A 23,152-nucleotide genomic window follows, 5' to 3' on the forward strand; every position below is an offset into this window, starting at 1 on the left:
GCCATGGGCTCAGGGTTGGAATATCCATTGCAGCCCAATTTTATTTACACCATCCCAGCAGCGCAAAAGACTCAGGAAGGAATTTTCTTAGAAATATAACTTTGCTCTGTACTTCTCTGAGCATGCACTTCCTAGCCTATAGCCTAAAGGCTATGGATAATTTGAGACCACACTAAATAGCCTATAGGCACACTTGATATTGTGCGCTCAGCAGAGAATCAGAAACGAGGGGCGATATATAGCCCAGTAAGCCACTAATTCTAAAACACTGCAGATTGAAAAAGCTCAACTAAACCCTCTCCTTGAATGAAATTGAAAAAGCATCCCCCCCATTTTCCTCCCTAAGTCTAAATGTTAAGAATACGATTGACATATTTGCTCTGTTGTAATAAACTCACAAACTAAAAACGCACGTAAAAAAAAACAGCTTTGTGTTTGCTGAATCAGACTTGCCTTTAAATTACCGTTGCAACACAATATTAATACAACAGATTCCATTTTTTTTTAACACATCTGTCATGCAATCATTTCCAGTATGGCGTGTCCCTTGAAACCGCACTCAGGTTAATGGTGCAATCTGGGATGTAAATGCAGCTGTTTTTGAACAATTGCAATGAATGATATACCCATTTATTCTGCAAGGATCCCAGATTGCATCTTCAATTAGTGTCACTCTCTCCCCATAGGTGTACTCTGCCAACTTTGATGGAGGTGACATCCGAGAAGTGCTGAACGAGGCCGTTCACAGTGCCCAGAACATCGCTGTGGACTGGATCAACTTCAAGCTCTACGTCCTAGAGGCCAGGGTGGAGCGCATCGACATGTGTGACTTTGACGGAGGCAACCGGGTCACCCTTGTGGCCGAGAACCTTTTGTCTCCCCACGGGCTGGCTCTGGACCCCACCGTGGGGTAAGAACTTAGAACGTCTCACCACCAAAAGAAATTAAACATGGAACCCATCCCCTTTACATTAATATAACCCATTGACAAACATACCCATTGGAAAAACAAGGACAAGGTGATTGAAAGAGAAATTTGATTGTCAACCTTTTCAACTCTCCTTACATGTCTGTAAAAAGCAACACTGTTTTTGAGCACAGTTATGCTATCTTGGTACTAACCCAGCTTACATCATGAATTCAGTTGCTCTCCCACACTGTACTGCCCATAGTATTATTAATAACCGCTAACTAGCGCTGGCTAACGCAAGCTAATCAACTCAATGCTAACCCTCAAAATCTAACTGGGCTCCTGCTTTTTGAAGGTACATGTTCTTCACGGACAGCGGCTACGTCAGTGAGGACACGAAGCTGGAGAGGGCTTACATGGATGGCAGTAACCGTGTGGAGCTGGTGAAGACCAGGCTGGGGATGCCGACTGGCGTCACCCTGGATATTGTCACCCAAAGGGTCTATTGGTCCGATAGCCACTTTAACATGGTGGAAACGGTCACCTACAGTGGTCTGGAGAGGTAAGCATGCAAGTCCTCAGGTCTCAGGCAAGGTCCTACTAGTTAGAGAGGTGGATCTGCAACTGGAGGGTTACTGGTCCAAATCCCAAGTCAGACAGGAAAAATGATAGGTATCCTAGATGGCATATCCTGCCTGGATGTCCTTAACCCCAAAAACAGCTCAGACATTTGAATGAGCTCAAATTGACAGTGAATAATAAAGTATTCTTATTTTTTACAGAACCACCACCTTTACACGAGCATTCTTTTATATATATAAAAATCATTGCCGTCTACAGTGTTAGCCATCTTTGCTAATTTTCCACAGGAAAACAGTGCTCAACGGTGGCACCCAGGTTCCATACCCGTTTGGCATCTCTGTTTTTGAAAACCATTTGTTCTTCACCGACTGGACCAAGATGGGGGTAATACGGACCAACCGCTTCAACGGTAGCGACCCGAACCTCATCTATCGCACCGCAGACAGACCCGGTCACATTGTGGTCGCGCACCCTGTCCTGCAACCCATTGGTGAGAAGAAGAACAGCAGACTGCCTATCAATAAAGCACATGGTTTTCTCCAGTGTTGCAGTACTTTATAAGCCTGGTTCCAGATTTGTTTGTGCTGTACAGCCAACCGCTATGTTAATTTTCATGTTCAGGAGAAAGAACAGCACAAACAGACCTAAAATGAGGCTAGTACTTTATACAGTATATCTTACCAATTAATGTACTTTTGCTCGTTTGAAATGTGCCTGATTCTGCCTGGCATGGACCTCTGCAGGAGGTTGAGAGCATGTTGCTCTGTCTGGTTGCAGTAATGTCCACAGGCATTGTGAGATTTGATCATCACACAATGATGTCACAACATATAAAACCTTGGGGATATGTAATACGATGGTTTGACTTTGAACATGAACATCCTTATTTGCATTTATGAATCTAACTTTTTAAGAGATATTTGATGGTAGTCAAAACTCACTACCGAGTCCATCTTTAATACATTTTTTTTGTGGGCTTTTAGCATTGTTGTAATTGACCGTGTGCGGTTCTACTCTGCTCTCTCTCGTTCCCACAGTGATGAGTCCCTGTGGTCGAAACAACGGGGGCTGTCAGCACATCTGCGTCCTGAGTCACCTCTCCGACAATGATGGCCTGGGCTTCCGCTGCAAGTGTCGTCTGGGTTACGACCTCCATGAAGACCGCCACAGCTGCTTCAGTGAGTGACTGGGACGGACGGGGTCTCATCAATGATTAAAAGCCCAATCCTGAATGAATTCGTAAAACAACACGATGACAGTTTTGCCACTTGGTAAAGAGTTGAATAATAAAGAGTTTCTGATTGTTCTGTCCCCCCTCCAGAGGTGAGAGACTACCTGCTACTGGCCACCCAATACGCAGTGCGTGGGATCCCCCTGAATGTGTCCCTCCAGGAGGATGTGACCCTGCCGCTGACCGGCCTGGGGGTCACCTTCTCTTCATCGGCCGTGGAGTTCGACGGCAACGAGGAGGCCGTGTTCTACAATGACCGCAGCAGGCAGATCATCTACAAGTCCAACACCAATGGCTCCAGTGAGTTTGTAGTCTTTGAGGGCCCGTGTTCACAAAGCGTTTCAGAATCGGTTGCCTGATCTAGGTTCAGGTCTTCAAAGTCCGTATAGTCTTATTCATTATGATCTAAAGGGGAAAATGTATCCTAGATCAGCGCTCTTATTCGGAGCTACCCAGGTCTGGCCGAATGTGTTCTGTCATGTCCTGCCGTTAAAGATTGCAATGTGTTGTACTGCAATATCAGCTCTGTTCCAATATTCACATTAGCATACTGCTTAGAAGGAAGTGATTTATTGGACATGCATTCTAAGTGAGATGTTAGTATAGACATAGAAAAATAGCTTCCTGTCTTTATGCACATAAGTGATAAGTTTCATGTACTACAACAAGCTTCATTGAAGTTACTGATACGTAACATTTCAACATATCTGTTTTGTTCTCTGGTATTAAAAAGGAAAAATACCACATCCCATTGTCAGGCGCCGGACAAAGAAAACATAAGAGTTGTGGACATGACATTTTTCATGCCGGGAATGTTTTGTTCTCCAGACACAGAGATCCTGACAGGCTACAGGGTGGGCCATGCGGAGTCCATGGCGTACGACTGGACCTCCAAGGTCCTCTTCTGGACATCCAGCTCCTACAGGGTGGTGGTGGCCTTCAGAGTGACCGACAAGTCCAGGCGGGACATCGTGAAAGGCCTGAAGAGCCCCAGGGGTCTCGCTGTGCACCCCAGTGCCGGGTGAGAAACAGAATTTTGACTTAAATGTCATCTTTATTTATTCAGGTTAGTTTCATTGAGATAAAAATCTATTTTTTGAAGAGAGACCTGGTCCAACCAGGACAACAGCAGCGGGGAATAATCTTTCAAATAAATCTCAGACATAACAACACATCATAAACCATTTAGGATCAGTTTTGCCTCGTAGGCCACAGTGAATAAGAATACATGGATGGGGGGGTGGGGGCTTTCTCTCTAAACAGTCCTATAACAAAGATGTTTGCCCACAGATATCTGTTCTGGACTGACTGGTACCGGCCAGCGGTGATCATGAGGTCCTGGACTGACGGCAGCAACGCTGTTCCCCTCATCAACACCACATTGGGCTGGCCCAACGGACTCACTGTTGACTACATGTAAGGAGGAATACTATCACACATCTGTTTGTTTAGGTGTTTCTATGCGTCCAAATCTTCCACCCTTCTGCCCAATCTTACTCGACTCGAAGTGATTGCCGATGAAGACGTCCCTTCGTGGATTTAAAAGGAAAGGACTGGTATACGAAGTAAAGTGGAATCTGCCCCTAGCCCATGCCTTTACCAATCCAATGCTTTTAAATGTAAGGGGAAGAGTACACGAATGCACACTTTTCAGAGAATTGCAGGTCGTCCCCTAAGATTTCACTCCAGCTCTCATAGTAATGGGCGCTTCCTTCACAATTTTAGTCCGTTGACATGTTTTTTTTTAAACAACTGGAATTGTATATGGAATTGATAAGATCTCTGCTAGCATGTCACGGGAATACTTGTCTCATCCATGTAAAGACGCATCGCTGATTCCTGTGATGATTCGGCGCCTAAATAACAACCTGATCTCTTCTGACTTGGTTCCGGTTGGCAGGAATGACAGGCTGTATTGGGCGGATGCCCTTCTAGACCAGATAGGCCACGTGGGCATTGACGGGTACGACAGACAGAAGTTCTCCAACATCGGGCAGATCACCCAACCCTTCTCCATCACTATCCATGCAGGTGGGCACAGTCGGATGAGCCAATGACTCATCTTTTATTTGTGTAACTGTGAATTGAACTACACGTACATTTACATGTTAAAATGTTCACATGTGGGTTACAAGTCAGTCTTGCCATGAAGATCTGACATTTACAAGATTACACTGATTGGCCCAAGTGGGGTTCCATAGTAATCATTTGAAATCTTTGAACGAGCATATCTCCTGTCCCGTTTGAGCTACAGCCATGAAATGTTATACATATATGCAGAACCCTCATGAGTAGCATGTTCCCGTAAGGTCCTACAGTATAGGTTTTAAGGCTCCCGAGTAGCGCAGCGATCTAAGGCACCGCATCTCAGTGTTAGAGGTGTCACTACAGACCCTGGTTCGATCCCATGCTGATCCTGGGCTGTATCACACCGGCCGTGATCGGGAGTCCCATAGGGCGGCGCACAATTGGCCAGCATCGTCCGGGTTTGGCCGGGGTAGGCCGTCATTGTAAAATAAGATTTTGTTCTTAACTGATTTGCCTAGTTAACTGACAATAAGCTCTGCCCATTAGATTTTCAGATTTTTTTGGAACAAACATGTCTCCTGCCCTGTTTAACCAACAGTCATGTAATGTTTATACATATGCATCTCCTCACTCTGCCTATTAGATTTTTGAAAATTAGGCTTTTTGTCCAACGCGATCGTGTGGGGGAATAGATTTTTTAAATAAAATGCTCTTCCTCCCTATACAATTTGATGACACTACATAACCACCTGGTCTTTTGTGACAAAACTTTGCACAATGATAGAAGATCACTCCAAGGTCCCTCCGATTGACCACATGGTATCTTAAATGTGGCTATTGTGTGCTTGGCCCCTGGAATTGCTACTTGCAGCTATATTTCTGGATAATTGACATTCAGATTTTTTTTTTTAATTAAAAACTACATAGCACGATTTCGCAACAGCTCTGACACATCTACCTGTGAAATGAATGTATTTTCCCACATGCCACGAAGTTTGTTGTCTTTCCTTTATCCCGTAATCTCTCTCTCCAGATTACCTGTTTGTGTCAGACTCAAGGACCAGGTCTGTGTTCCGGATGCGGAAGAGGGACGGGGGTGAAATGACCCCTATCCGAAAGGGAATCTCCGGAATCCTGAGTGTCAAGGCTTACACAGCTGACCTTCATGGCAGTGAGTGAAAAATAAGCAATTTTACTAAGTGTTTTGTGAATAAGAGTTTATGCACCTAGTACACAAAATTAGCAACAAATGACACGAGTGGTATGGAGTGTAATGTTAGCTAAAAAAAAAGACTGATACCCAGGCTAGTAGAGATGACATTTCGCGAGTAATCTAAATGCTGATGCTAATTTAATACTGCCGTTCAGTTAAACCACCTTGTTTTTTTTCTACCACTATATCCCTGGTTAGGGGGCTGGTGAAAGAAGGGCTTATCTTGATGCACTGCTAAACTACAGCTGTGCTGTGTCTGTTACCATTGTTCTTTTAAAAATCAACCGAGCCTCAAGTCACACAAGTTAAACACAGACATTGCTGTATTGATTTGTGCTTATAAAAAGCTTTTGACATGGTTCTGCAGCATTTCCTCTGGGTGTTATGAACCAGACACTATTTCTCTCTCTTTCTAATAATAAAATAATACATGGGTTTTATTAAAAGACCCAAATATGTTTCTGCGTGTCTTTTTTTGCACATCTTTTCTCCACATCTGTTTCTCGTCTTTCTGCGTCGTATTCATTTCATCCTCTCGCTTCAAAGTGTTCAACAGCCGGTGCAACATGGTGCCAAATGGCCGCTGCAGCCACTTCTGCTTCCCCGCGCCCTCCTCTAGCCGCGTGTGTGGCTGCCCCTACGGCATGAAGCTCCAGGAGAACCAGAGGGACTGTGTGAAGGACGACTCTGAACCCCCTATAGACACCAGCTGTGGAGACTACTCCTTCCCCTGCGACGGGGGCCGCTGCATGCCCGACTCGTACCGCTGCGACGGGGTTAAAGACTGCATGGACCAGACGGATGAGGCCAACTGCACTGACACAGGTGGTGGCACTAGAATACACGTTTAGCATCCTGGCAATGTGACTAAAACGGAGGCCATCTCGGTCAGGGATTCTTTTGTTTTAGATCTCTATGAGTGGGGGACCGTGGAGGCATTTTGTGTTTGAGTGGGAGTGTGCGAACGTTCATGTGCAAGATCGTTTGTGGTTTTCATTAGTGTGTGTGGTTATGTGAAATAATGAAAACTGTACGAGCGGGTGTCAAAAGTGTTGTGTTAACATAGAAAACATGTTTGTGTGTGAGATAATCAGCATCATGTAATTGTATCCTATCGTGCTCCCAAAGCAAACAAACACAGACAGCCCAACAAGTTTGAACTAATGTCCTCCTCTTCATGCTTCTTTCCTCGTCCCCTTCCTTTACCTGTTTACCAGGCATGACCTGCTCCCCGTGGGCGTTCACCTGCGACAACAAGCACTGCATCCTGTCCGGCTGGCGCTGTGACGGCCACGAAGACTGTGGCGATGGCTCAGACGAGGTCGACTGCCCCACACGTCTGCCCTTCACCTGCAGTTCAGAACAGTTCGCCTGCACTGACGGCAGCAGATGCATCCCCAAAGCCTGGACGTGTGATGCTGACAAGGACTGCAGCGATGGCTCGGATGAGAGAAACTGCAGTGAGTAAAAGTGGGAGGGGCCAGGATTGTTAGTGGCGGATAGAGTTTTATACACATACTGTTACTTAAGTGTATCCCTAGTCAAAAAATCCTTTAGGATTAGTGATTTTTCTAATCGAATCCTATAGATTTTGTCACCTCTATCAGATTCCTGTTGGAATCCTATTGCACTACTTTTTTCCTATTGGAAATCAAAAGTAATCCTATTGGATCCTATGGGATTAACACAATCCTACTGGATCCTATGGGATTAACACAATCCTATTGGATTGTGTGTCAACTGTCATAATCATATTGGAATCCTTATTGGGCTACCTTTTTCCTATTGGCAATCCAAAGTAATCATAGTGGATCCTATAGGTTTCGTAGGATTTTGTCACCCCAATCAGAAGTGTTTTCTTAATTTAACACATTAAGTTATAGTTTGTTCTCATGTGTTCCAGTACAATAAAATAATGTAATTGACAACATTTTTAGTTCATGGGAAACAACAGTTCTATATTAATTTATGTTTTATGCACCACCACAATATGGGAGAGGATCGAGTGTGTTCATTTGAGTTATGACCACCAGAACAGCGCACCTTTTTTGACAAAACTCTCAGTTATTTGATTTGATTCTTATTCATGCAACTTGTCTATGAATGAGACATTACAATGTGACATACAATACTATGTACAATGTTACAATAACACAAGAATGTAGGGGGTTTCCCTATAGAATGCACAGCAACTTCACATTTATTATTTGTAGAAATAAAATAATTTACCTACAGTAACAGTAATACAAGAATCCAATAGAAAAATCTGAATGAGATAAAATCATATAGGATAGGTGTCACGCCCTGGTCAAAGTATTTTGTGTTTATCTTCATGTATTGGGTCAGGCCAGGGTGTGGCATGGGGTTTTTGTATTGCGGTGTGTTTTGTCTTGGGGTTTTGGTGTGTATGTATTGGGATTGTAGCTAGTGGGGTGATCTAGCAAAGTCTATGGCTGTCTGGAGTGGTTCTCAATCAGAGGCAGGTGTTTATCGTTGTCTCTGATTGGGAACCATATTTAGGCAGCCATATTCTTTGAGTTTGTCCTTAGTGTCTTGATGTCCTTATTCTGTGTTAGTTCACACTAGTATAGGCTGTTTCGGTTTTCGTTACGTTTATTGTTTTGTAGTGTTTGTATTTTAGATTCGTGTTACGTTTGTTTCAATAAACATGGATCGCAATCTACACGCTGCGTTTTGGTCCGACTCTCCTTCACCACACCTAGAAAACCGTTACAATAGGTTCCAAAATATGATAGGATTTTGTATTGGATTCTAATATGATTTTTTTTCATTCAAATCCTATAGGATTATTTGACTAGAGATATGTTTACTTGCCTGACGACTCAAACGGAATTCTTCCGCTGCTATATGTTCACTACATACTTAAATCTGAGACTGCCATCATTGAAGTTGTTTGTGTTGATGTCAAAATGAGGGGTGTTGTACAAAACCAATGAATCAGCGATTGTATTGTCACGGGATTCTTCTGTTGAAGGAGAGGCGGACCAAAATGCAGTGTGGTTGAGGTTTATGTTTTTTAATACGAAAACTAAACATGAACATAATACAAAACAATAAACGTAGAAAACCCGAAACAGCCCTATCTGGTGCAACAAACACAAAGACAGGAAACAATCACCCACAAAACCCAACACAAAACAGGCTACCTAAATATGGTTCCCAATCAGAGACAATGACTAACACCTGCCTCTGATTGAGAACCATATCAGGCCAAACACAGAAACAGACAAACTAGACAGACAACATAGAATGCCCACTCAGATCACACCCTGACCAAACAAAACATAGAACATACAAAGCAAACTATGGTCAGGGTGTGACATGGATCATCGCTAACCAATCAGTGTACCAAAGCCAATGATGAATTTTCTAAATGAAGCTTTACCTAGGTGTGTTCAACTTCTGACTCTGGCCGACCCCATCTGTTTCTGGGACCAATCAAAATGGTTAGAATGTGTTTGCGTTGTAGAAATGGTCAGGGAGGTACTCAGATCCAGACTCATTGCGGACAAGAAATGAACATCCGTTGGCTTAGCGTTTGGACGGAGCAAGGAATTTGGGTAGCCAGGAAAATATTTCACAGTATATGATTGCCTTGCGGAATTGTACTGAACTACATTGTTGATTTGTGTGTTGTTTTATTTGAAGGTGCAGACTCATCAAGTCCTAACTTCTCATTTCTCAAGCCTTTATCCTCTCATAACTTTAGCAAACAGACAAGATGTTAAAAGGATAGTTACATTTTTTTAAATAAACTAAAACGTGAACTATAAAGATTGACCTCTCTCTTAATAAATCTGTCAGGGTTTGTTCTGCCATTGAAATCCGTGGATGGGCCTTTTTTCAGGTCGCCTTTAAGTCCAAACTGTTTAAACTTTTTTTGGGCTGAGATTTTTCCCGGGATGGAAAAACACTTAATGTAAACTTAAAGCTGCAATATGTAACTTTTGGAGGCGACCCCCAAAATTAAAATAGACATGTGAATTATAGATCTGTCATTCTCATTGAAAGCAAGTCTAAGAAGCTGTAGATCTGTTCTATGTGTGCTTTTACTTTTGATTTTGTACACCAAACAGCTGAAAATGGTATATTTTTGGTTATGGAAAATATATTTCACAGGGGTTCAGATGGTACGATGATTCTCTACACTATACTTGCTTGTTTTGTCCCAGAAACTGAAATTAGGCGAACTATTTGAATTTTCGCAACCAGGAAATGGCAGAGCGATTTCCGCATAATGCACCTTTAAACAACTATACCAGATATGAAGTATGTAGAAAATATAATGGACCTATATATTTTAACTAACAATCTTTACCGCCAAGATGGGAGGCCTCTGAAATGTCTCTAAAATTCAGCCGTGTCGATGGGCCAACTGTGCCCCCTGCCACACCCGTGTCACGTCAACCACCTAAGCCCAGTCTTGATTCAGAAAAAACCCTGCTCTGTCTCTTCTGACAGATGGGACCATCGCTACATGTGAGCCTGGGTACTTCTTCTGTCCCGACCACCGCTGCATCTATAGCTCATACGTGTGTGACGGAGACCAGGACTGTATGGATGGCTCCGATGAGAAGGACTGTGGTACGATGAGTAATCTAAGACTATCCTCCTTCGTGTGCTCTGCCACTGGGATGCATAAGAGAGAATTAGTTATATTCAATAAGCTTCTATTTATTTTTAATAAGCGTCTATTTCTTTAAGTACTCTTGTTAATCTAAGTTTTGTATTTTGCAACATTGTGCAATGTTTTCCCCCCACCCTTTCTATTTCTCAACTATGCTCTTTCTTCCCTCTCATTTTCATACTCTCCCTTCTCATCCCCTCACAAATCCCCCTTTCCCTCTTCTCCTTTACCACACCCCCTCTTCTCTTCCTCTCCTCTCAGAGTTCTCCTGTTCATCCTTTGAGTTTGCCTGTGCCAGTGGTGACCATTGTGTCAGTAGCATCTACCGCTGCGACGGGGTCTTTGACTGTAGGGACCAATCGGATGAGAGCGGCTGCCGTAAGTCAACTCTACCCGTTTCCTGTACCATCATTCTGAGTCGACTCAGATTTCGAGTCATATGACAAATTCAGTTGAGTTTTTCCCGTAGGAAAACTAATTGCTTTATACTTCCTAACTTTGAGTATGGCTGTGTTTGAATTTTATTGCAAGGACTTATCAAGCCAAATATTTGTGCTTATCTGAGATTGAATCGTATATTAATTGTATCACATTCAGCCCTCCAATGTCCTTTATGGACTCCTCAATCAATGTGTTAATTTCCTACGTCTGCAGCCACGCGAGGACCTGGCCTCTGCCACAATGATGAGTTCCAGTGCCAGACGGACGGCCTGTGCGTGCCCGACGAGTGGGAGTGTGACGGGCATCACGACTGCGAGGACGGCTCGGACGAACACAACTCATGCCCGCCTGTAACATGCCTCATCAACTATTTCCAGTGCGCCAACGGCAACTGCATCTCTCCGAGCTGGGTGAGTGAGTGGATGGGTGAATTAATTAATTCATTTGATTGGACAAATTTGAAACGCAACGGGAGTGTATCGACTTGTTTCCATCGTGGTCATTGTTATTATCAGGTGTGCGACGGCGACAACGACTGCAGGGACATGAGCGATGAGCAGAACTGCCCCACGCCTCCTTTCATGTGCCCCTCGGGCCAGTGGCTGTGCCCCACCGACCAGGTGTGCATCGTCCTAGGGAAGGTGTGCGACGGACAGCGGGACTGTCCCAATGGAGCTGATGAGTCACCCCTCTGCAGTGAGTGACAAGGACGTTTCTAGTTTAGAAGTAGTGTATGACATGTAATAACTTTCAGGTACACAAGTGAAGTCATTAAGAAAGATGCCTGCACACCGCCGAGTGCTCCCGCAGTGTTATTGTGCAAGGTTTTGACCTGAAGGTAGTAATGAGAGTGTAATGCTTTTTGAGTTCGGTTTCGGTTAGATTATTAAAATACAATATCTTTTTTACATTAAATGCACTATGCATTATGTGGGTTGAATGCTGTAACAACACAGAATATACGTACTAATTCAAGTCCCATGAGGGTAGCCCATTACTGCTTATCACTAAGTGATATGACTTTTATAAGTAATATAAGTAATATTAACCATAATTTATTCACATTACTTTTATAAAATATTTCAGTTGTGTGCATTAAATTTGTTTTATTTGTGCATTCTTCTGTCTTTTCTCTCCCTCTAAGTGTCTGCCCCACACAGACTGCACAAGTAGACTCGCAATGGAGCGTGGTCATTGTAGTTAATTCAATTGAAATCAAATCAAAATTACTACGTTTTCTGTGCTGAACTATGTAGAACAAATGCCTGTTGGAAACTACAACTCACTACTACACTGAACAATAATATTAACGTGTTGGTCCCATGTTTCGTGACCTGAAATAAAAGTTCCCAGAAATGTTCCATAACCTTAATTGAGCATTTCTCCATTCCCAAAACGATCCATCCACCTAAAAGCTGTGTCATATCATAAGAATCTGATTAATCAGCATGATCATTACACAGGTGCACCTTGTGCCGGGCACAACAAAAGGCAACTCTAAAATGTGCATTTCGGTCACACAACACAATGCTACAAAGTTTTGGGGAGCATGCAATTGGCATGCTGCAGGAATATCCACCAGAGCTGTTGCCAGAGAATTGAATGTTAATTGCTCTACCATAAGGCGTGTCCAACGTCGTTTTAGAGAATCACAACCGCAGACCACTTGTAACCATGCCAGCCCAGGACCTCTACGTCCGTCTTCTTCACCTGCAGGATTTGTCTGAGACCAGCCACCCCGACAGTTGATGAAACTGTGGGTTTGGACAGCCAAATAATTTCTGCACAAAGTTCTCAGAGAAGCTCATCTGCGTGCTCGTCGTCCTCCCAGGATTTCGACCTGACTGCATTTCGGTGTAGTAACCAACGTCAGTAGGGAAATGCTCACTTTCGATGGCCAATGGCACGCTGGAGAAGTGTGCTCTTCATGAATGAATCCCGGTTTCAACTGTACCGGGCAGATGGCAGAAAGCCAGTATGGTGTTGTGTGAGCGAGCGAGCGGTTTTCTGATGTCAACGTTGTGAACAGAGTGCCCAATGGTGGCGGTGGGGTTATGGTAGGGCAGGCATAAGCTAACATTGCATTTGAATGCACATACATACCGTGATGAGATCATGAGGCCAATTGTCATGCCATTCATCTGTCAACATCACCTCTTGTTTCAGTATGATAATGCATGGCCCCATGTCTGTACACAATTCTGGAAGCTTAAAATATCCCAGTTCTTCTATGGCCTGCATACTCACCAGACATGCCACCCATTGAGCATGTTTGGGGTTCTCTGGATCAACGTGTACGACAGCGTGTTCCAGTTCCAGCCAATATTCAGCAACTTCGCAAAGGCATTGAAGAGGAGTGGGACAACATTCCACAGGCCACAATTAACTGCCTGATCAACTCTATGCCAATGAGATGTGTCACGCTGCATGAGTCAAATGGTGGTCACACCAGATACGGACTGGTTTTGATCCACGCCCCGACTGTTTTTAAAAGATATCTGCGACCAACAGATGCATATTTGTATTCCCAGTCATGTGAAATCCATAGATTAGGGCCTAATGAATGTATTTCAATTGACTGATTTCCTTATATGAACTTAAACTCAGTAAAATTTGAAATTGTTGCATGTTGCGTTTATTATTTTGTACAGTGTACATCGCACAGTTCGGGCTTGATTTGATTTCACACAAAAAAAGACAAATTGAACTGACATAGGTCAAGTAATTGTTTAAAAATGCTCAGCACTACCTGAAGGTCTTAGTCAGGCTGACAATGACGTTGCATGCAGTTGTCTCTGACTTTGCCTGTCTGTTTCGGTGATTGAAGTTGTATTCATTTGAACAGGAAAAATACAAAATGAAAGAAATTGCTCAACAAGACAAGTGATGGGGTGTGAATAGACATTACTGACCTGTCTCTTGAAAGGTCACCTTATGTGTTTGCTCCCCTTTCCTAGGGTATATTGACTAGCGCCTCAAATGTTGATGTTAAGATTGACATGTGATATACTTTTTTTAAATGGTCATGGATGTTGAGTGAAGACATGTTTTAGTCTGTCCATGTTAGGTGAGGGCGCCATGCAATAAGTAGTAGTGGTACTAGCGTGACTTTAACATGTGACAGCATACACTCTATATGCAAAAGTATGTGGACACCCCTTCATATTAGTGGATTTGGCTATTTCAGCCACACCCATTGCTGACAGGTGTATAAAACCGAGCACACTGTTATTGTGAAGCAGAAAATTCTAGGAGCATCAACGGCTCAGCAGCAAAGTGGTAGGCCACACAAGCTCACAGAACGGGACCGCCGATTGCTCAAGCATGTAAAAATGGTCTGTCCTCGGTTGCAACACTCCCTACCGAGTTCCAAACTGCATCTGGAAGCAACGTCAGCACAATAACTGTTCATCGGGAGCTTCATGAAATGAGTTTCCATTGCTGAGCAGCTGCACACAAGCCTAAGATCACCATGCGCAAAGCCAAGCGTCAGCTGGAGTGGTGGAAACGCGTTCTCTGGAGTGATGAATCACTCTTCACCATCTGGCAGTCTGATGTAAGAATCTGCGTTTGGCAGATGCCAGGAGAATGATACCTGCCCGAATGCATAGTGCAAACTGTAAAGTTTGGTGGACGAGGAGTAATGGTATGGGGCTGTTTTTCATGGTTCGGGCTAGGCCCCTTAGTTCCAGTGAAGGGGAATTTTAACACTGCAGCATACAATGACATTCTAGACGATTCTGTGCTTCCAAATTTGTGACAACAGTTTGGGAAAGACCCTTTCCTGTTTCAGCATGACAATGCCCCTGTGCACATAGTGAGGTCCATACAGAAATGATTTGTCGATCTGTGTGGAAAAACTTGACTGACCTGCGTAGAGCCCTGACCTCAACCTGATCGAACACATTTGGGATGAATTGGAACGCCGACAGCGAGCCAGGTCTAACGAGTCATTTATCTCTACTGTCCCTGAGCAGGTGAACCAATAAACATGCCTCCATGTTTGTTCCCTCCATAGACCAGGAGGACTGCGCATTGAACAACGGGGGCTGCAGTGACGGCTGTATCCAGGGACCTTTCGGAGCAGAGTGTACCTGTCAACCAGGCTACCAGCTCCTCAACGACTCCAAGACCTGCGACGACATCGACGAGTGTTCCATCCCAGGCTGGTGTAGCCAGCAGTGCTACAACGAGAGAGGCTCCTTCCGCTGCTCCTGCTCAGACGGCTACCTGCTAGAGGCCGATAGTCGCTCCTGCAAAGCCACCGGTAAGGGAGCAACCTGACATTTCAGCTGTTCGTTCATTGCTATTTGCACTTCGACAGAATACATTTATCTTTAGAATTTTGAGGTGAAAGTGATGTGATTATTTTGGCATTACAGTAAAAAAAACAAATCCCAATCGCTTTTATTGGCGAATACAAAGTACGATATTGTTATGGAAAAACATTTGCCATGTAATGTTAGCAAATATTTGTTATTACAATATATTTGTATTAACCTAAAACTCTAACTCCCTCTAATCTATTGTGAAATACTTTTCTTGTACTCACTATTTATTTGTTTACCCGCAGACCCCACAGCAGCCACGCTCCTAGTTGCCAAGCGCAGTCAGATCATCTCCAACAAAGTCAACCTCCAACCGCCCCTCATCCACCCTGTGGTCAGCGGTTCCGGCATCGTGACCGTTGACTTTGACCGCTTGACCAGCAGAATCTACTGGGCCGACGCCTCGCTGAAGAAGATCTTTACCTCCTTTCAGAACGGCACGGACAGACGCGAGGTCTGAGAACATACATTAGGAACACGCTGAATGATGGTTATTTTTCGGTTATTGCTCCAAGAAAAAAAGCCCTCGTCCAGTTTTTAATAACAAATATAGTTATTTAACATACATCAGAATGCTGTGCCTTATTAGGATTCTTAATATTTCATCCGTATTAACACAATATAACAGTATGACCTATATGACGCGCTGAAACGACAAAATACAGTGCGTTGTAACGGCAAGAATTCAAGCACATGAAATTGAACTCCACTAGGGTCTACAGTGTTCTAATATACCACACTTTGTTCTTCTGTGGTTCTAGGTGTTCTCCACTGGTCTAATGGTACCGGAGAGCATAGCTGTGGACTGGGTGGCGAGGAATCTTTACTGGACCGACTCGGTGATGGAGAACATCGAGGTGTCCACTCTGGACGGCCGCTTCAGGAAGGTTCTCCTCACCAAGAACGTCACCAGCCCCCGTGGACTGGCTCTGGACCCCCGAAACCAGTAAGGCCTTTCTACTGCTAACCATAGGAACACAGCAATGATTGAATGATCAGTAACACTGAAAGGTACCTACATAAGGATTTTATAGCACATTCATTAACCACACATAGCACATTCATTAACCATACATAGCACATTCATTAACCATACATAGCACATTCATGAGCAGTAGACAATAATTCATTAAATTCCTGTCAACAAATGCTCAAATTATGAATGACTTAAGTTACTTAATTACTGCTTATGAATGTGTTATGCTGTCCCTTTTAAGAACCCTTCAAATAAAGAATTGCTCAATTATCCAGCACCACTGCATTTTACTTTACATGTTGTTCTTTGAATCATTATTGTGCATTATTTGTCTCTCTGTTGATTTCTCGACATCTACCTTATTCACTGCACAATCACAGCACAGCAAAGGTTACATTTTTTTTATCATAATTGATTTGACATTTGACCTTTCCCAGCACCAACGTAATGTTCTGGTCAGACTGGGGTCAGAACCCGAGGATAGAGATGGCCTACATGGACGGCACCGGGAGACAGGCCATTGTCACCACCAAGCTCTACTGGCCCAACGGTCTGGCCCTGGACTACACCACGCGCCGGGTCTACTTTGCTGACGCCTACCTCAAGTACATCGACTACTGCGATTACAACGGCAACAACCGCTTCCAGGTCATGGCCAGTGATATGGTGAGCATGGGTAAAACCAGCAGGCCGAGGTTGTCCTAAAATGGACACTGTACACTAGTATCTTATTCTTATTGTAAGGGCCCATTAATCATTTGTTCTCATGGCACTACTTCCTACAGTATCGCATTCATTGTTAACACTTAATGCAGATGGTAATGCATTGTAATGCTGTTATAATGCATCGTAAGACTTGAGCATAAGCAGTTATGACCCTTTATAATGTCTTAGTATCATCTCATGTTTGTGGCTAAATAACTGCTATATAAATACATGATAAGTTGTATAATAAGACATTATAAAGGCTCAAACTATAACATATAATAAGTATAAAGAACTTCATCTGTTGTTTGGAGAGAGTCAGACCGAAATGCAGCGTATAGGTTACTCATGACTTTTAATGAAGAAAATACGGTACATGAAATAACTGAAAATACGAAAACAACAAACGAGTGAAACTAATTACAGCCTATCTGGTGACTAACACAGAGACAGGTACAATCACCCACGAATTACAACGCGCACTCAGGCTGCCTAAATACGGTTCCCAATCCGAGACAACGAGAATCAGCTGACTCCAATTAGGAATCGCCTCAGGCAGCCAAGCCTAACTAGACACACCCCTAATAATACACACTCCCAATTAATACAAACCCCAATACGAAATACAACATATAAACCCATGTCACACCCTGGCCTACCCAAACATATAACAAAAACACAAGATACAATGACCAAGGCGTGACAATAAGTTGTATAATAAGACACTATAAAGGCTCAAACAATAACATGTAATAAGTTGTAATAAGTTGTATAATAAGACATTATAAAGGCTCAAACTATAACATGTAATAAGTTGTATAATAAGACATTATAAAGGCTCAAACAATAACATGTAATAAGTTGTATAATAAGACATTATAAAGGCTCAAACAATATCATGTATTAAGTTGTATAATAAGACACTATAAAGGCTCAAACAATAACATGTAATAAGTTGTATAATAAGACACTATAAAGGCTCAAACAATATCATGTAATAAGTTGTATAATAAGACATTATAAAGGCTCAAACAATATCATGTATTAAGTTGTATAATAAGACACTATAAAGGCTCAAACAATAACATGTAATAAGTTGTATAATAAGACACTATAAAGGCTCAAACAATATCATGTAATAAGTTGTATAATAAGACATTATAAAGGCTCAAACTATAACATGTAATAAAGGCTTGAGCACGTTGGCTTTCAGTAAAGTGTCACCCTTTTATCCTTTATAAATCCCGGTTTCTCACCCACTCTGTCCTTCCCCCTATCTCTGTAGGTTCTTCAACACCCCCACGGTATGACCATCTTCGAGGACCACATCTACTGGTCTGAGCGCTATACTTACCAGGTCCTGAGGACCAACAAGTTCCACGGGGGAAACACGACCACCGTGATCACCAACGTCTACCAGCCCATGGGCATTGTCATGGACCACCCCATCAAACAACCAGCAGGTAACATTCAAACAAACAGTAGGTACTGTTCCAACAAATTCTGGATGACATTCTAACAACCAGCAGGTAACTTTCAAACAAACAGTAGGTACTGTTCCAACAAATTCTGGATGACATTCTAACAACTAGCAGGTAACTTTCAAAGTTCGTCCATAATACATTCAAACTTACCATTTGTTTATAGTGGATAGTGCTGAACAATTCAAATAAATTCTGGTTATTGTTAAATTATTTGAATTCCATTTAGTTTTTTTGTTTGTTGGTGAGGGCAATGCACAGTTTCTCTAGAGAAATCAGATCAAGCCTGAACTGTGCGTTGTAGTGAGTTCTACCTATGTCACGTTCGTCATAACGAGGAGACCAAGGCACAGCGTGATAAGAATACATTCTTTTTAATTAAGAAAGAACACTTAACAAACTATAACAAAACAAAACGACCGTGAAGCTACAATTACAAGTGCTGACAGGCAACTACACAGACAATAACCCACAAAACCAAAATGGCAACCTAAATAGGATCCCCAATCAGAGACAACGATAAACAGCTGTCTCTGATTGGGAACCAATTCAGACCAGCAATTTCCATTTTGGTTTTGTGGGTTATTTTCTATGTGTAGTTGCCTGTCAGCACTTGTAATTGTAGCTTCACGGTCGTTTTGTTATAGTTTGTTAAGTGTTCTTTCTTAATTAAAGAAGAATGTATTCTGATCACGCTGTGCCTTGGTCTCCCCACGGTGAAGATCCACAATCCAGAGCCTTAGGCGATGAGCCACGGTTCAGCTCAACAAAGGCGGAGGGACCAGTGTAAAGATGGGGGGCGGTGTCCAGAACCAGAGCCGCCACCGAGGGTTGATGCCCACCCGGACCCTCCCCTATAAGTTCAGGTTTGCGGTCGGGAGTCCGCACCTTCGAGGGGGGGTACTGTCACGCCCTGACCTTAGTTATCTATGTTTTATGAATTATTTTGGTCAGGTCAGGGTGTGACGAGGGTGGGGATGTGTGTTTCTGTCCTGTCTAGGGTTTTTGTATTGTAACGGCTCTCTTCTATCTCCTCCTCTGACGAAGAGGTAGAACAAGGATCGGACCAAAATGCAGCGTGATGATGATTCATATTTTAATGAAGGAAAAACTATACATACAGAAACTACAAAAATAACTAAATGAAATAACGAAAACCGAAACAGCCCTATCTGGTGCAAACACAAAGACAGGAACAATCACCCACGAAACACTCACAGAATATGGCTGCCTAAATATGGCTCCCAATCAGAGACAACGATAATCACCTGACTCTGATTGAGAACCGCCTCAGGCAGCCATAGACTACGTAGACACCCCACAAAACCCCAAGACAAAAAACACACCACAATAACCCATGTCACACCCTGGCCTGACCAAATAAATAAAGAAAACACAAAATACTAAGACCAAGGCGTGACATGTATATCTTTGGTGGTTTTGTATGTCTAGGTAATGTAGGTCTATGGTGGCCTGAATTGTTTCCCAATCAGAAACAGCTGTTTATCGTTGTCTCTGATTGGGGATCCTATTTAGGTTGCCATTTCCATTTTGTTTTTGTGGGTTATTGTCTATGTGTAGTTGCCTGATCTGCACTTCTATACAGCTTCATGGTCGTTTTGTTAGTTTGTTTAATGTTCTTTCTTTATTAAAAGAAGAATGTATTCATATCAGGCTGCGCCTTGGTCTCCTCTATACGACGAACGTGACAACGTAGTTTAGCGCAGAAAATGTGATAATTAACTATAACCATAACCCATTGCGCACCTCATTGTCTGGTCTGAGATGGAGAGAAGTGACAGAAGAAGTCGCAAGCGAGAGGGATAGAGAGCTTCGTGAGCCATCTCTACCTGAAAATACATAATGTGGTTGATAGTTGGTATTTAGCCTTATTTACTTTGAAGAACTACTAAAACAGTGATTTTGTCAGACCGCATAGGCAGCAGCTCTATAGAGATGAGATGATGACTTGGAAATGAAATAATAAAGTAATCGAATAAGCCTAAAACAAATGTAATATACACGACTGAAATATTCTATTAAAGTAAGGTAATTTGAATAAATGATGGTTAATAAGCAGTAATGGGCAGCCACTACCATCATTGGACTTTTATTCATTGTTTTATTCTGTGTTGTTACAGCATTCAACCAACATAAATGTATTGCATTTAAAGTTTAAAAAATATATATATTATCGAAAACCGTGATTATTTTTAAATAATTGAACCGAAACCGAACTGACCTCAAAAAGCACTAATCGCTCAGCACTAGTAGTGGATAAAGCATGACTTTATAGTTCCATTGACATTATTGTTCCATTGTTTTCCACTATGCAGCAATCAACCCATGCGCGGAGCACCTGTGCAGTCAGCTGTGCCTACTGTCTGGCTTTAGGCCGAGGTACTACACCTGCCACTGCCAGTCTGGCTGGAACCTCAACAGTGATGGGCGCACCTGCATCAAAGGTACCCTAACAGCAGCTCTAATGATAGGCTTGTAGCATCCCTCTTAACTCATCTTAACTCATGACCTGATTTAATTATTGCTGTCATAGTACAGTACAAGGGATTTTTTTCTATTCCTAATCAATTGTATTTTTTTCTGTAACACTCTGATTTATACTATTCTGCATGAAGGCAAAAGTGTTATGTAGTTGTCATGACATGATTAATGGAGATAACGATTTCGCAAAGGCCAATCAGAAAAAACTATGGTTGATTTTGCTTTTCTGTCTTGCTCGTCTCTCTTTCCACTCCACTCCACTCCACTCCACTTCCACTCCACTCCACTCCACTCCACCTCATCCCTTTCTATCCTACTCTGTCTGTACCTCAGATGACACTCCGTTCCTGATGGTGGTGAGGGAGACTGTGATCTTCGGCATCCCTGTGGACCCGGCCGACCCCTCCAACAACGCCATGGCACCCGTGTCTGGCATCACTCAGGGGCGGGACATTGACTTTGACGACCAGGAGCAGTTTGTCTATTGGGTGCAGGGCTCGGTGAGTGACAAGTTGCTCACAGTAAATAAGCCACTACCATTTTTAAGGGTTGCAAAAATCTGGTTTTGCAAACTTTCCAGGTTTTCCAGAAATCCCGGTTGTGAGATTCCCGTAATAGGGCAGGAATAAGCAGAGAATCTGGAATCCTCCAACCAGGATTTCTTGAGGGGAAAATTGGGACGGTTACTGGAATCTTGCAACTTTAACCATTTTGAATGCTGTAAGGGCGGAATCCCAGCTTAATATGCACACACTTAACTAGACTCTTGCTTAACTCATACATTGATGTTAGAGGAGGATTTGCCCCTGTTAGGTTCTGACAAACAGAGTAAAAACTCAAACGGACAACTCGGAGAAAGCTCAAACCAAGTTTATTCACCCACCAAGTCCAAACAGCTGAAAAGACAAAGACATGTTTACACAAGTGCATATACTGTATTTATACCCTCTACTGGGCAGAGTCCACTTCTTCCACATCTAGACAGCCAACACATCTCGGTTACTGGGCAGGAACTTAAGTGATTCCTCTCGTGGATGTAGTCACGGCCTTGCCTCCTGTGTGTGTATGTCATAGGACTGTTCCTGCTCACTACATCTGACCTGACCTCGGCCCACGTTCCTCACTTCTCCCTAATCCACGGCTATACAACATTATCAGTGACTGAAACCAGACTGTTACTCTTTCCTTCTCTCCATAGGATACATGAGATTTGACAATAACATGTTCTGACAGAATGTACATTTTCTGGGCTCCCCTCTCTCACTTAGATTTCCATACACCCAGTTCTAATATGGTAACATGAATAAGGATATTTCAAGTTAGAACCCAACACCCCAAAACTCACTTATTTCAAGTCTGGATTCGAGTCTAATATAAGTGAATTGTTTGCTGTCTCCCACTCGCAGAGCTCCATTTACAGGGTGAAAACTGATGGAACCAATAGGACTCTGTTTGCTCCATCTGCAATCATTGGCTCGCCCTCCGGTCTGGCTTTTGATTGGATAACTCGCATGATGTACTACACTAATCCAACTAATAAAGCAATAGAGGTAGCGTGTCATGTCCTCATTGTAAATGATGTATAGACTATTATCTGACTTGCTTTTGTAGAGATACAATGTCATTACTTGGCTCAAGGTGTTACTGGATCCAATATAGAGATGATAACTGAGTAGTTTCATGCTAATTGTGACTCTCTCTCTCTTTACTTTGCATAATGTCGTCTTTTAACTGTGTTGGTAGTAACGTGGTTATAATGTATTAATTTAACATGATATAGCAAGTTTCTCATCTACCGTAGGTCATTCGTGTGGATGGAGTTCAACTCTACAGGAAGACCCTCATCACAAACACAGGGAAGCCAGAGGGAGCAGGGGAGCCTATTGGAATAGCCCTGGACCCAGCCAGAGGGTAAACACTCATCTGTGTATCATTATTACTAGTTACAAAGGATACAACTAAATAAATATAATACTGACAAAGAAGTAGTACTGTATGTGTGTGTGTCATCCAGCATGTTTAATTGTCAAGTAATGATACTGTACAGTTTGTTGGCTACTGATCTGTTTAGTAAGTAAAATAATCAATGTGACTTTATACCAACAGT

The 23,152-nt window shown here is 42.8% G+C and overlaps 1 protein-coding gene across 1 annotated transcript in view; it reads left to right on the plus strand.

Annotated features, from left to right (window-relative positions):
• The window catches only part of lrp2b (low density lipoprotein receptor-related protein 2b), a 112,027-nt gene that overhangs the window by 13,804 nt on the left and 75,071 nt on the right, over positions 1-23,152 (plus strand). The window contains 24 exon segments of the mRNA XM_046369298.1: positions 687-910; positions 1,266-1,472; positions 1,780-1,982; positions 2,530-2,670; positions 2,814-3,023; positions 3,552-3,744; positions 4,014-4,139; positions 4,624-4,754; positions 5,785-5,922; positions 6,511-6,789; positions 7,182-7,424; positions 10,447-10,569; positions 10,874-10,990; positions 11,267-11,463; positions 11,569-11,749; positions 15,072-15,320; positions 15,627-15,835; positions 16,143-16,327; positions 16,795-17,023; positions 18,348-18,525; positions 20,880-21,008; positions 21,379-21,545; positions 22,452-22,595; positions 22,847-22,956. Of these exon segments, the coding sequence (XP_046225254.1) occupies positions 687-910; positions 1,266-1,472; positions 1,780-1,982; positions 2,530-2,670; positions 2,814-3,023; positions 3,552-3,744; positions 4,014-4,139; positions 4,624-4,754; positions 5,785-5,922; positions 6,511-6,789; positions 7,182-7,424; positions 10,447-10,569; positions 10,874-10,990; positions 11,267-11,463; positions 11,569-11,749; positions 15,072-15,320; positions 15,627-15,835; positions 16,143-16,327; positions 16,795-17,023; positions 18,348-18,525; positions 20,880-21,008; positions 21,379-21,545; positions 22,452-22,595; positions 22,847-22,956 (4,313 nt within the window).

The sequence above is a fragment of the Oncorhynchus gorbuscha genome, linkage group LG11 (genome assembly GCF_021184085.1).
Source record: "Oncorhynchus gorbuscha isolate QuinsamMale2020 ecotype Even-year linkage group LG11, OgorEven_v1.0, whole genome shotgun sequence".
In the NCBI taxonomy this organism is placed as follows: Eukaryota; Metazoa; Chordata; class Actinopteri; order Salmoniformes; family Salmonidae; genus Oncorhynchus; species Oncorhynchus gorbuscha.